General features: G+C 41.9%; 1 protein-coding gene across 1 annotated transcript in view; it reads left to right on the forward strand.

The window, feature by feature from the left end:
- The window catches only part of LOC123508674 (chromatin-remodeling ATPase INO80-like), a gene marked incomplete at its 5' end in the record, with an annotated part of 15,681 nt that extends 808 nt beyond the window's left edge, over positions 1 to 14,873 (forward strand). The window contains one exon of the mRNA XM_045262521.1: positions 10,839 to 14,873. Coding sequence (XP_045118456.1) covers positions 10,839 to 11,735 — 897 coding nt within the window. The remainder of the gene's footprint in view (positions 1 to 10,838) is intronic.
- Between the last annotated feature and the right edge of the window lie 395 nt (positions 14,874 to 15,268).

Raw genomic sequence — 15,268 nt, forward strand, 5'->3', positions numbered from 1 at the left:
GGTAGTTGTTGTTGTAGCTTCCTGCCAATGCCAAAGATGATATTAATGGTAATTAATATCAGAGAGAGAGAGAGAGAGAGAGAGAGAGAGAAACAGGTAAAGAAAATTAGAGAAAAATGCATGACCTTCCTCTACATGGGGAGAACGAGGAGGAGGAGGAGGAGGAGGAGGAGGAGGCGGAGAAATAGGGAAGGAAGAGGAGGAAGAGGCGGAGGATTGGTATCAAAGCGTGACTGGGCCTCGAAGAGATGGATTCCAATGCCTCTGCAGGATGACTGAAGACACAATAAAGAGGATCGAACCCTTTATTGAGATCAGGTTTTTAACAATCCGTGGTGGAAATCAGGTTCTTGATAATGCAGGCTTGGTTTTTATTCCTGTTGAACTTAAATCCCATCGCTGAATTGAAGGCAGTGTATCGTGATCTTAATGGATTTAGTCTTGATTGATTTATTTATAAGTTTATTGAATTGACACCCTTTTTGTATCTATTCATTGGATTTATTCACTGAATTTTTTTATTGGATTTTTATAGGATTTTTTTTATTGGACTTATTCATCGGATTTTTCATAGGATTTGTTCACTTGATTTATTCATTTGATTTTTCACTGGATTTTTTTTATTGGATTTATTAATTGGATTTATTCACTGAATTGTATTTATTCATTGGATTTATTGAAGCTCAAAATTACTTGTTTTTTTTTTTTTAATGAGATAATGAAGAAATAAGAATAAATGGACGAATAACAACAATAAGAAGGTAATCAGAATGTGATAATTAATTTGAAATGCGAAGGATGTTAAAAGAATGAAAGAAGGAAGAAATGTTGAGAGGAGATAAGTTAAAAAGTAAAGATGGGAAGAATTCATTGATGTTCACTGAAGAAAGGAAAGAATTGTAATTGTGTGAAATAAATTATGAAAGGAATTAAAAGATAAAGAGAAGAAGAAAGAGTAAGAGGAATTATGTGGAGATGGAGGAGGAGGACGAGATGGAGGAGGAGGAGGAAAAAGCAGAAGAAAAGACCAAAAGAGGATGAATTTAGTAGAGAAAGCAACAGAAACATGAACAACAAGAAAGACAGAAGAAGAAAAAGACCAAAAAAGGTTGAATTTAGTAGAAAAAAAAATGCAAAAAAGACGTGAACAAGAAGAGAGATAGAAGAAGAAAAGATCAAAAGACATTGAATTTAGTAGAGGAACATCAACAAGAACATGGACAAGGAGAATTAACAGAAAAAAGAGAGACAAAAAAATTAAATAGTAGTTTGAAGAAATGACCAATAAAGTGAATAATTATATAATTAACAACCAAGGAAATCAGTAAAGAAGAAACAAAGAAAAAAGTATAACAGACAAATGGAGAAGTGTAAATAGGTTGATATGATAAAGATAAACGGATAAACGAATATATAAACATAGATAAGAGTAAAGAAAAGAGAAAAATAAAGGAAATGTGAAGAGAAAGAGTAACTAGATTAATATGATACAAATGAATAGGTAAATAGATATGATAAAAAACAATGATGCAAACAGATAGATGCGATAAAGATAAATGGATAAGCGAATGAATAAATAAACAGAAATAAGAGTAAAGAAAAGAAAAATAAAGGAAATACGAAGAGAAAGAGTAAGTAGATTAATATGATACAAATGAATAGATAAATAGATAAGATTTAAAACAAGTACAATGATGCAAACAGATAGATGCGACAAAAATATATGAATAAACGAGTAAATAAAGAAAAGAAAAGCTTATGAAGAAAATGAGAGAAAAAGAGCAAAGAGTCAGAAACAGGTAACCTTCTTCTCATTCTGCGCACCTCACTTCCGTCACAACAGGTAGAGGTAATTAGAGGCACGGCCAGGTAACGCTCACGTGCGCCAGGTGAAGTAACACTCACACTCCGCCACACACACACACACACACACACACACACACACACACACACACACACACACACACACACACACACACACTGACGTCACTCGTAGTCTTTATCATTTTAGTCAATTTTCTTTTTTTTTTTCTTTTTTCTTTTTTCTTTTTCCTTTCAACATTTTTATTAATTCGTTCTCACAGTCTGTCCTTTTCTCTCCCATTTTAGTAATATATCTCTGGTCTGTGATATTCTTGTTACTTATAATTATTACACACACACACACACACACACACACACACACACACACACACACACACACACACACACACACACACACATTCAGATTTATTGACCACAGAATCACCAACTACAATTGAATATACATCAGTTATATAGTGAAAAATGATCCATGTACTATTGTTATGCTTAGACCAGTTACAGTTCATCCAAGCATACAAATAAAGAATACTATGAATAATAATATACACTTTCAACAGATAAATTCCCCGTTATAGTGATCACATATTAACACACACACACACACACACACACACACACACACACACACACACACACACACACACACACACACACACACACACATGCAACACTCCCTTCTTTCCTCTCACTCGTTCTCTCTCCGTCTCTCACCTCTCGTAAACAAAGTGAGTGTGCAATACGTCTCGTTACATTCCACTTCCTACCCTCTGCCTGACTGACTGACTGTCTGACTGCTTTCCTGACTGACTGACCCAACACTGCTCACTTCACGCTTCGCTATGACTGTGTTGTGATAGTAGCAGTGTTGTTGTTGTTGTTGTTGTTGTTGTTGTTGGTGGTGGTGGTGGTGGTGGTGGTGTAATGCTAACCCTAACTGCTATGGTCTCTCTGGTTTATTTGGGTTTTATGGCGGGAGTTGGAGGTACAATTGTAAGAATATAAAAAGAAATAATTGATAAGTAATGTTATTGATTTTTTTTAACCGTTTCCCTGAGATATGCAACAAATTCAGCAATAAAAACAATGTATAGAAATTTTTATAAGCATTTGCAAGAAGAGGATAAAAAAAAATGGATACATCTGCAGTATTTAGCCACTATAGTCTTTCCAGGTTGTCGTAGAATATAAATTGATATAAGAAACACACACACACACACACACACACACACACACACACACACACACACACACACACACACACACACACACACACACACACACACACACACACACACACAACTCCCATCTCTTCCTCCCTCCCTGGCGGTGAAAGGACGTCTCTTTTCCCCTTCATCTTTGCTCCTTCTCCTGCGTGTCAGCGGAACATCAGCTGACCAGAGTAACGCGATCTCTGTGACTTGGCGGTGACTTGCTGTACTTCCACATAATAACAGCAGCCAAAACATGAGCGACTGAACTTACTGAACTGCCAGAGATCGTAAAGGAGAGAAAAAAAATATAGTTGTAGTAAAGTTTTATTTTAAGACAGCTTAATAAAGGCGACAATATGAGCTGAACTGCCAGAGAATATTAACAAAAGAGAGAAAAAAATAGTAGCTGTAAGGTTTTTTTTTAAGGTTGGGATGACAAAGAACATGAACAAGAGTAAGAGAGAATATTAGTAGTTTTTTTTCAAAGATTTTAACCTAATGAACTAGTAAAGAAGGTAGAAAAAAAAACTAATTAATTTGAACTATTTTGCGAGGGTAATGATGAAGTTGGTGAATAAGAGAAGGAAGAAAATCAACATACAGAAATAATTGAAAGGAATATGTTTCTCTCTCTCTCTCTCTCTCTCTCTCTCTCTCTCTCTCTCTCTCTCTCTCTCTCTCTCTCTCTCTCTCTCTCTCTCTCTCTCCTTCCATCCCCCTTTTCTCTTATCAATCTCTGTCACTTTCTATTTTCTTCTAATATTCTTTCTCCTTTTCCTCTTTCTCTGTTGTTACTTTCTCATACTATCTCTTCTTTTATTTCCTTGAATCTTTTCCCTTCTACTACTACTTATTCACTTTTATTATTTTTTTCCTTTAATTTTTCTTCCCTTCCTTTCTCATTTTCTCAGCTACCACCACCACCACCACCACCACCACTACCTCATGCCTGTTCTTAAATATTTCTCTCCTCTCAATTTCCTGCTCCTCTTCCTTTTCCTTGTATTCGTTACCAATCTCTTTCCTCTGTTTCCTCTTCCTCGTATTGTTATCCATCTTTTCCTCCTCCTCCTCCTCCTCCTCCTCCTTTTTTTTCTTTTTCCTCCTCCTCGTGCTCCTCCTCCTCCTCCTCATCTATGTCATTCATCCGACGAAACAATTGAAACTCCTGAAACTGTTCCGTGCATTATTCATAGAGTGTTGCGCGCTTCTCACAAAGTATCGGAACGCTTTCTCGCAACTTAACAAAGGATTCTATCTCATTCTCTCACCTATTACTCGTTTGTGTTTCTCAGTGTTATATTGTGTCAGGTTATTGAGAGGTTATTGGGGCCCTCCTGTGTTACTTTATCTGCATTGTCTGTAGGAGAGGATGAAAGTACGGGTTTTTTTTTTTTGTTCCAATCTTGAGTGAATCTTTTTATCGATGGTGGGGATGATCTTGAAGTGAGAGTGAGACAGAAGTTCGTGTCCTGTTTGTCTAGTTCTGCTTTCTAGTGAGTGTTTTATTTGTGTGAGGGGAGAGAGAGAGAGAGAGAGAGAGAGAGAGAGAGAGAGATTAGAGACTTACATGAACACACACACACACACACACACACACACACACACACACACACACACACACACACACACACACACACACACACACACACACACACACACACACACACACACACCACCACCCTAGACTAAACTTTCAAAAGAAAACGAGACAAACTGGACTCTAAATCGCTTTCACTTTTTGCTCTTTCACTCGGCACAAGATGGACTCAAATTACACACACACACACACACACACACACACACACACACACACACACACACACACACACACACACACACACACACACACACACACACACACACACACACACACACACACACAAGAGAACAGAACCAATCAATAATAAAACCAATCAAAATTACCATTACGACATTGAAATAGAAAACGGGACAGTGGAACAATATAAAAAGGCCACAATATTATGGGGGAACTTTTCTAAATCACTATCCTCCACGTAAGCAATTTGTAAGGAAGTGGAGTACGTGGAATGATTTCAGTGGGAGTTTCGTCAGAATGGGTGGAGCAGGAGCAGGAGCAGGAGGAAAAGGAGGAGGAGGAGGAGGAGGAGGAGGAGGAGGTGTAGGTGTGGCAAGAAGGGAGTAACTGGTTCTTGAGGAGGAGGAAAGAAACAATTATTATTTATGCAATGGGGAATGTAGTAGTAATAGTGGTAGTAGTAGTAGTAGTAGTAGTAGTAGTGGTAGTAGTAGTAATAGATGTTGTTGTAGTAGTAGTAGTAGTAGTAGTAGTAGTAGTAGTAGTAAGTAGTAGTAGTAGTAGTAGTAGTAGTAGTAGTAGTAGTAGTAGTAGTAGTAGTAGAAGTGGTGGTGGTGGTGGTGGTGGTGGTGGTGGTAGTAGTAGTAGTAATAATGGGAATAGTAATATTGGTAGTAGTAGTAGTAGTAGTAGTAATGGTGGTGGCGTATTATAGTATTATTATTATTATTATTAGTAGTAGTAGTAGTAGCAGCAGCAGTAGTAGTGGTGGTGGTGGTGATGGTGGTAGTAGTGGTAGTAAAAGCAAAAGACAGCAATAAAAGACAAGTGCATACTAAAAACGTCAAAAAAATAGCGAATAAATTAACTAAAAAGAAAAAAAAAAAAGACAAAACTACATGACATTCCTTTCTCTTTTCTATATATTATTTGTTTATATTTTTCACGGCAGCGACTCAGACAGGCAATGATAAGACGGACGGAAAATATTACATACATACAAGAAACAAGTATTCGATTTCTTTGCATATATTATTTTATTCACTTATTTTAACATGGAAAACTATTAGGCACAACACAAAGGAAAACAAATGACAGAACACAACGGTAACACAGGAGACAACACAACCAACACAACGCTAGGAAGAATAGCAGACACAACACAACACTATAGTAGAAAGACAACTTCTATTCACTTATTTTAACATGGAAGACTAATTGACAACACAAAGGAAAACAAATGACAATACAACGGTAACACAAGGAGATAACACAACCAACACAACGCTAGGAAGAATAACAGACACAACACAATGATAGAAAGGCAACACAACGTAACATCAGGCAGGATACCACAACACAACACTAACACTAAACAGAATGAAACAACACAATGCTAAATAGAAAGACAACATCAGCATCACTGCATCAACACAATATTAGGTAGAACAAGACAGACAACATAACGCTAACACTAAGCAGGATAAGAGAGGCAACACAACACTATAAGCAACACAAAGTAGGGAGACAACACAACATAATATTAAGCAGAATAACGCTAACACAACACAAACACTAATCAGATTTAAACAGAATACAATACTAAGCAGGATAAGAGAGACAACACAACGCAACACTAAGCAGGTGAAGACACAACACAATGCTAAGCCGAATAAGAGAGACCACACAACGCAATACAAACACAACACTAGGCATGTTAATACACTAAACAACGGAAAGTCAAATAAGACAAACAGCACAACACTAATGCAACACTTGGCAGATAAAGGCACAACACAATGCTAAGTTGATTAAGAAAGACAACACAACAAAACACTAAGCAGGTTGAAATAATACAACACAGAGCAAGGTAAAACACAGCACAGCATTAAGTTGGAGAAAGGACAACACATCGCAACACAAGAATAAGGAAGATGAGCAGAAGATACAGAACACAACACTAACGCAACACTAAGCGGGTTAAGACTCAACACAACACATCACAACACAACACAACACAACACATCTCAACACAAGACATCACAGCATAACAATAAGGAAGATGGGACAATGCAACACAACACAATAACAAAGCGGAAGATACACAACATAACACCAACGCAACACTAAGTGGGTTGACACAACATAACACAACACAAGAATAAGAAAGATGAGATGATGCAACACAACACCAAAACAGGAAATACACAACACTAACGCAACACTAAGCGGGTTAAGACTCAACACAACACAACTCAACACAAGAATAAGGAAGATTAGAATGCAACACAACACCATACCCACGCAACACTAAACTGGTTAAGACTCAACACAGCACAACACAAATCAGCACATCAGAACACAACACAACACCAACGCAACACTAGCAGGTTAAGACTCAACACAACACAACACAACACATCACATCACATCACATCACATCATAACACAAGACGTCATGAGACAATGCAACACAACACTGAATAGAAGATACACACAACACCAAACCAACGCAACACTAGCAGGTTAAGACTCAACACAACACAACACAACAATAAGAAAAATGAGACAGTGCAACACAACACTGAATAGAAGATACACAACACCAAACCAACGTAACACAACACCAAACAGAAGATACACAACACAACACCAACGCAACACTAGCAGGTTAAGACTCAACACAACACAACAGAACACAACTCAACTCAACTCAACTCAACCCAACCCAATCTAACCCAACAAAACTCAACTCAACTCAACTCAACACAGCACAGCACAACACAACACAACTCAACACAACACAACACAACACAACAGGCAGTCAGTCAGTCAGCAGGTGAGAGATGAGTCATGAGTCACCCTTCTCTTCCCTTCCATTCCTTTTCAGTTTTTCCGTTGGTGACAAAAAGTATAAGGGAAAAAAAAAAACGTGATGACCTTCCTTACTGCTTTCCCTATTAAATGTTTGCCTAGCTCTTTTTTTTTTTACCTTAATTAAGTAAAGATTATTGAGAAAAAAAGGCTCCCCGTAATCTTTCTCTTTTTTTCTTTTCTTTTTCTTTTTTTTATATTTTTAGTCATAATGTGGTATTGAAAGTACGTGTAGCATTTTTGTAATTGATCATAAATTTTTTTTTTTTTTTTCGTTCTTGTGTTTTTTTTTCGATTTACTTTATAATATTTTGTAATTTCTCGAATCTTTTCATTGTTTTCTATTTTTGGAACGGGATGATGGGCGTTCTTTTCTTCTTTCTTCTTGTTCTTGTTCTTGTTCTTGTTGTTGTTCTTTTTTTCTCCTTTTTCTTTTTCTTCTTCTTCTTCTTCTTCTTCTTCTTCTTCTTCTTCTTCTTCTTCTTCTTCTTCTTCCTCTGTAGAGTATACTAGAGAGAGAGAGAGAGAGAGAGAGAGAGAGAGAGACAGACAGACAGACAGACAGACACAGACACAAACATAGAGAAAAAGGAGAAAAAAAACATTACTTAAAACCCACAAAACTGAAGAAAGACAAATAATATCTAAGAAAAAAAACAAGTATGGGGTTTCTTGTGTGGTGTTTGTGGTGATTTCACGGTGATTAAGCTAAGCAGTAATGGCGGGAGGTGAGGAGGTGGCGCTGGTGGTGGTGGTGGTGGTGGTGGTAGTCGTGAGGAAGCGAGGAAAGTGAAGGTTTTTGCGTATGTCGGACCTTCAGACCTTCAGTAAACCGGCAGGACCTTGAGAGAGAGAGAGAGAGAGAGAGAGAGAGAGGAGAGGATACCGTTGTTTCAGTGGTCAATGCTCCTTTTGCTCATCTCCTCCTCCTCCTCCTCCGTGCTTTTTTGCTTCTTTCAAATCGCTATCCTTCATTGCTTCTTTGTTATTCCTCCTCCTCCTCCACCTCGTATAGATCCTCTTCCTCTTCTTCCTCCTCCTTATCCTCTTCCTCCTCCTCCTCCTCCTCCTCCTCCTCCTCCTCCTCCTCCTCCTCCTCCTCTTTATCCTCTTCTTCCTCCTTCTTTTCATTCTGATCCTTTTCCTTTTTTCCTCCTTCTCATCCTCCTAATCCTCTTCTTCCTCCTCCTTTTCCTCCTCCTCCTCCTTCTCTTCTTCCTCCTCATCCTCCTGATCCTCTTCTTCTTCCTCCTCTTCCTCGTCCTCCTCCTATTTTTTCTCCTCTTCATCCTCCTGGTCCTCTTCTTCCTCCTCCTCCTCCTCTTCTTCCTCTTTTTCTTCCTCCTCTTCCTTTAATCGTGGACCTTTTTTTTTTTTTTTTTTGTGTGTGTGTGTGTGTGTGTGTGTGTGTGTTTTATCCAGTTGTTGCTTCTTCATTTTCCTCCTCCTCCTCCTCCTCTAATAGTGTACTTTCCTTTCTCGTGTTGTTTTCTTGGTTAGTGTTCCTTCTTCATTTTCTTGTTCTCGTTATCATTTTCATTATGTTTTATTTTCACCTCATCTTGTTCTACTTTTGTGGCCATTGTTCTTTTGTCTGTGTGTTTTTTTTTTTTTTTTTATTTCTTCCATTTTGAGCTTCCATTGAACTAATAAATAGGTTTCTCTCTCTCTCTCTCTCTCTCTCTCTCTCTCTCTCTCTCTCTCTCTCTCTCTCTCTCGTTCTCGTTCTCGTTCTCGTTCTAAAATCCTTCCCGAAAACAGATTAAAATCCTAAATACTCAACAAATCCCACTACATCAAATCAACAACTCACTTTTCACACATACATAATTACCTTTTCTCACTTTCCCTCCACTTCCCTTCCACTATACTAATTTCTCCTTCACGTCGTTTAAAATCCCACCATTTATTCCTTTTTCCCTGTGTCTCTTTTGTATCTTTCCCATCCCCTGTATTCGGCCTTCAGAAACTCTACACCTTCTTTGTCCCTCTTCTTCCTTTGTCCACGTTCAAATCCCACCACAGGAAGCACCTACCATACTGCCTCGCCCGGTAACCTGCAGGAGCAACCAGATAATGAGTTAATGAGGGTGTGGTGATGAGGTACTGGTGGTGGTATTGGTGGTGATGGTGGTGGTGAAAGGTCTCGTTCACTCCCACGCCACGCCCGCCACACCCTGCGGTCAGTGGCTGCGTAACAAGGGCGTTCCTGTGGGTAGTGGGCGTGGGTGTTAGGGGGAGGGTTGTCGGTGGCTTTGTGTGTTTAGTAACTTGTTTGGAATTGTGTGTTCTTTTATTTCTGAGGCGATTTTTACGTCTCCGATAGATAGATAGATAGATAGATAGATATATAATTAGATAGACTAGATAAATTAACGTCTTTTATTTGTTATTTCTGTGAGTTATTTCTATGTTTTTGTCTTCCTCTCTCTGCTTTCCACGGTATTAAAGGGGAGAGTTTTGAGTGAAGAGGAGGCCAAGTCATCCCGTGCAGGAAGTGGTGGTGGTGGTAGAGGTGGTGGTGGTCTGGAAGGAAAGGTGTGACGTGGTGAGGTATGGATGGATGATTTGGATGAAAGTAGGTGGAGAAAGTACAGAACCTTGATACTAGTTTTGAGTTTTTGCGTGATTTGCCAGATGGTGCGACAGATGCTTCCTCGGCCTCAGGGGGTGGAGAGAGAGAGAGAGAGAGAGAGAGAGAGAGAGAGAGAGAGATTTTAGAATTTTTGCACATATTCCAGCATTTTGCATTTTATTGTTGATTTATACCTCCATTACAAGCATTTAAGTGTTCGAAATGAGATAGAAATAAGATAATGATTATAACAACAACAAGAACAACAAAATATCATCATCAATAACAATAAATGCAGGACACTTCACTGCGACGCTCCTTCTTCCTTCCATCCTCTCCTTCCTTCCTTCCTTCCTTCCTTCCTTCCTTCCTTCCTTCCTTCCTTCCTTCCTTCCTTCCTTCCCTCCCTCCTTCCTTCCTTCCCTCTTTCCTTCCTTTCTTCTTTCCTCTTTACCATCTTCCCTTCTCCCATTTCCCTTCCCTCTTACCTACAGTTACAGTTCCCTGCCACCTTTCTTCCCTCCCTCCTTCTCCCCTCCCGTGCTCCCTTAACCTTATTTTCTTCCACCCACAGCGCCCCTACGCCTTCGCCTACGCCGTTGACGCCCCGGAACACAAGAACTTCCAAGACCGGGAGGAGGCGCGTCTTGGGCAGGAGACGCGCGGCCGCTTCCGTGTGGCGCTCCCGGACAACAGGCTGCAGACTGTGACGTACCGGGCGGGCACCAACGGCTATACCGCCAGCATCTCCTATGACCAACACCCGAACTTTGAGTCTCTGAGGCAGTCCGTGGGGCCAATCCGCGCCGGTCCGGAGATCGGCCAGTCAGTGCTGGACGGCATCAGGCGCGGCGAAAACTGGAATGATCACAAGGGCGTCAAGGAGGACGATCGGCCGCAGCTCTCCTCCTCTCTCTCCTCCCACGGGTCAACCTCCAATCTCGTCAACCCAACGCCCACACGGACGCGTCTCACCCCGACACGTACCAACCCCACGCCCTCACGGACACGGACACGAGTGACGCCTACACGTACTCGCGTCACGCCCACACGTACGCAGACCACCGCCGTGCATTCCACCAGAGGATCCACAAGCCGACGCCGCCAACGTCCCCGGGTAAGGCGTCCCAGTACTGTGCAACCCACGCCCAGGGTCACTGCAGCCTCGTCACCTCCGGCAGTCACAGGAGCACGCCGTACCTCCCCACGCCCATCTGCCCGTCCGTCCGCCCGCCCGTCCTCCCGCCCGTCGCCATCCCCGTCCCCGACCCCCACCGAGGAGCCCGAGTCCTCTGAGGTGAATTCCGAGGACTCCGTCATCCTGAACCGCCTGATTAACGTGATCCAGGAGAAGCTGGCGGCGGACAAGGGCGAGGAGGACACCTCGGGGCCGCCTCACGCCAAGAAGTACGCCATCAAGGACAGGGAGAGTGTGCGGAAGAGGCTGGAGGCAATTGTGCATAAGTATTAGAGTGTGTGTGAAGCATCGCCGCTTTCCCTTCCCTTTCCCTGCTCTCCCCGCCCTCCACGCCCGTCACGCCCACACTTGATCCTCACCGACTCACCCTTCCTTCACTTCGTTGTTTGCTGGTTTTACAGTATCCAATAACTACAGATTGTTTTGCAATATTTAATGACCTCATCTTTCCATTGAAGTTTTATGGTTCTAATTTATTCTTATCATCAGTTACAAATACTACAATATTTATTGCCTAAACACTCACAGCAATAAACGTTCAAATATACTACAACTCTTCACGCTTATAGTGACAAACGTACACTTAATAACACTTCGCCTCTGTTTGTTATGTCTTTATTTATATCATGGCTGGACCGACGGTTGGGTTATGTCTGGTGTGGGCTACTGTCTAAACACACTCAAGGCGCTATATGGCTCCGGTGTGGCGCCTTAAACCAGTCAGTCAACCATTCCTCTCTATCACGTGAGAAAACAAAACTGGCGAGGATCTGGAGTGTGACAGGTGAACAGGTGACATGGTCCCTTCGCCTGTTGCTCCTGGCTTGGGACTGACGGGCTGGCTTTCCTCATCACCACGCGGCCAAGACACACAAACCCTGATGCTGTAGTGGCGGGCAGGCGTGACAGGAACTGGACGGGGTAATTTAGTCCATCTTGTGCACGCCTAACTAATGAGATAATAATGTATAAAGTAAACGTTCAACCTTCCCTGATCTATAAACAGGACACTTCACCACTCTTCACCAGCCTTTGGTACCCCAGCAATTCCTTCCTCTTTCCCGTATGCGCTGTGTGGCCACCTGAGTGTTACCGCGTAGGAATATATCAGTGACTCGACTCTTCTCTGTATAAAGTTTGCCTTGACTTGACTTCGTGTGTGTGTGTGTGTGTGTGTGTGTGTGTGTGTGTGTGTGTGTGTGTGTGTGTGTGTGTGTGATGGTGTAGCCTTTGATGTATAGTATGAAGTGTCAGTGGAAGTACACCTGCCAAAACCGTGTGGTCATATGTGTAAATAGACAGTTGTGTGGATTTGCAGGTGTGTAGCCGGGGAGGGTGTCTGAGTTGGCAGATATGGTAGGCAGGTGTGTCGGTGGCCAGCTACACATATAGGTAGGTGTGTAGCAAGAACAGATGTGCGAGTAGGCAGATGAATAGATGGACAAATGTGTGATGGACGAAACAGGTGTGTGTGTGTGTGTGTGTGTGTGTGTGTGTGTGTGTATGCGTGCACATGTGCGTGGCTCAGACAGGTGAACGGACTTTCGTGACTCATTTGAAGCACGACCCTGGATTGGACATGCACGAGGCGGCCGGATCATAAACTGGATTTGAAACCGGAAATGTATCAAGGGCTGGAGGCGGCTAGGGAGGGCTGGAGGCAGAGTGAGGGTCAAGGTTACGGTTAGTCCTTCTCTGATCCCCACACAGGCCACACGCATCTTCCTTCAACTCCTGCCCTAGTGGAGTGTAAGTGTGTGAGTGTGCGTGTGCGTGTGTGAGATCCTTCTAGGTGGTATTTGTGTCTGTATCCTTATCTTATCTTTGTATTTGACACTCGGCATGTTATGATCTTGTTGCTTCTTATTTAATGTGTCCGTTCGTTAGTTTGTCCGTCAGTCACTCCGTTAAGATCTCGCAGAATTGTCAGCCACGTTTCACTTCGTCTTTACGGTTGAACTAAAGAGACAAACGTATAGTAATGTGTTCCGTGTGTCATGAATCAATATTAACTGAGCCAAACTAAATTATTCTTATTCCACAAAGGTCTGTTACGAATTTGGTATCCACAAAATGCCACGAAATCCATAAATTAAAAATACACTTGACTCTAACAAAAAAACAAACGAATAATTACATATCCTAAACGTAATTCCCGCGTAATAGTTGTAATTGAATGAACGTCACAACGATTTGATTAATTAACATGTCGGGTGCAATCAGCGAGTATGAGGTGTGACTAATATGCGACAGGTGTAGCGGAACGATGAGGTTCACGGTAATGATAAGATGTAATTAACGTGTGTCAGGTGTAGTCAGGGCGGCACGATGTACGTAATGTGTGTGTGTGTGTGTGTGTGTGTGTGTGTGTGTGTGTGTGTGTGTGTGTGTGTGTGTGTGTGCGTGCGTGCTGGGTGAAGGAGTGTTGCAGGGCGATATACTCTATTCTAGCTGAGAGAGAGAGAGAGAGAGAGAGAGAGAGAGAGAGAGAGAGAGAGATAGCACCACAGCAGGTAGGCCAATGGTCACAGCCTGTCTTGTCACAACAATACAATGCTGTACCGTCAACTTCCAACCATCGCCTCCCGTGCTTGGGGTTGACACTGTTATACGTACGTTCTTCCTTAGCTCAGACAGTGTTCTTGAGCTCTTCTTACCTTATGGTCTTCCCGTACTTTGGAACTGTCTGCATTGAACGGTCTTCTCTTGCTGAAGTCCGGTGCTCTGTGCTGTAAATTTTCGCGTGAATTGCCTCTGGTTTGAAGTCTTCCACAATTTAAATGACCTCATTTTCTCGTCGCCTAATTTCACATTCCCTTGCTTGGAAACTGTCTACGTTTTGAATTGTAAAGCTGTGAGTTATTGTGATGGTCTTGTGGAGTATTACGGACACTGAACACCTCCTGAAGACAGCGGATATTAATGAAGAAAAGAAAATGTCAGTTAAAAATACTTTGGAATTATTCATATACGAAACAACCATAACATATAACTAACACAAAGACCATCTGTTACTAAATACTCCCTGAAGACAAAAGAACTGGAGTCAAATATTTCCAAAAGTCACGATAAACAACCTTAATCACCTTCACACCTGTACCCTGAAACTGTTCTTTAAACACTGTCCTTGCATTGGTCTTCGTTACAGCGTCCCTTAATTACCTTCACGTGAACCTGTACCCTGAAATTGTACTTTAAAAACTGTCTTTGCATTGGTCTTCGTTATAGCGTCCCTTGGCTGAGTAACGCAAGCACTCGACACTCATTAGACAGTTGGCTGAAAGCTGAGTTACCACAGGAATCTATCGAGCGTTGCGTCGCCAGCTTTTTGTGTTGCAGTGTAGCCATCGAGGAGAGAGGACGGAGGGAGGCGCCAAGAGAGGGGAGAGAAGACCGGAGGAAAAGTGTAAGGCAAAAGAGGAGGAACTGGAGGGAGATTTCTTGAGGTTTAAACAGGAAACTTAAGAGAACTGCCAGTAGGAGAGATGAGAGTAAGAAAGGGTAGATAAAGGAAAGGAGACAGGAAATATGACTTGTTTTCGTCCTCCTCCTCCTCCTCCTCCTCGTCCTCCTCACCTATCATTCATTTATGTTTTCTTAAAGCTTTCTCTTCTTTTCCCTCCTTCCTTCTTGTTTACTGTTTTATGCTTTCTCTTCTTCTCCTTCTCCTTCTCCTTCTCCTTCTCCTTCTCCTTCTCCTTCTCCTCCTCCTCCTCCTCCTCCTCCTCCTCTTCCTCTTCCTCTTCCTCTTCCTCCTCCTCCTCCTCCTCCTCCTCCTCCTCCTCCTCCTCCTCCTCCTCCTCCTC

The sequence above is a fragment of the Portunus trituberculatus genome, chromosome 25 (genome assembly GCF_017591435.1).
Source record: "Portunus trituberculatus isolate SZX2019 chromosome 25, ASM1759143v1, whole genome shotgun sequence".
Classification (NCBI taxonomy): Eukaryota; Metazoa; Arthropoda; class Malacostraca; order Decapoda; family Portunidae; genus Portunus; species Portunus trituberculatus.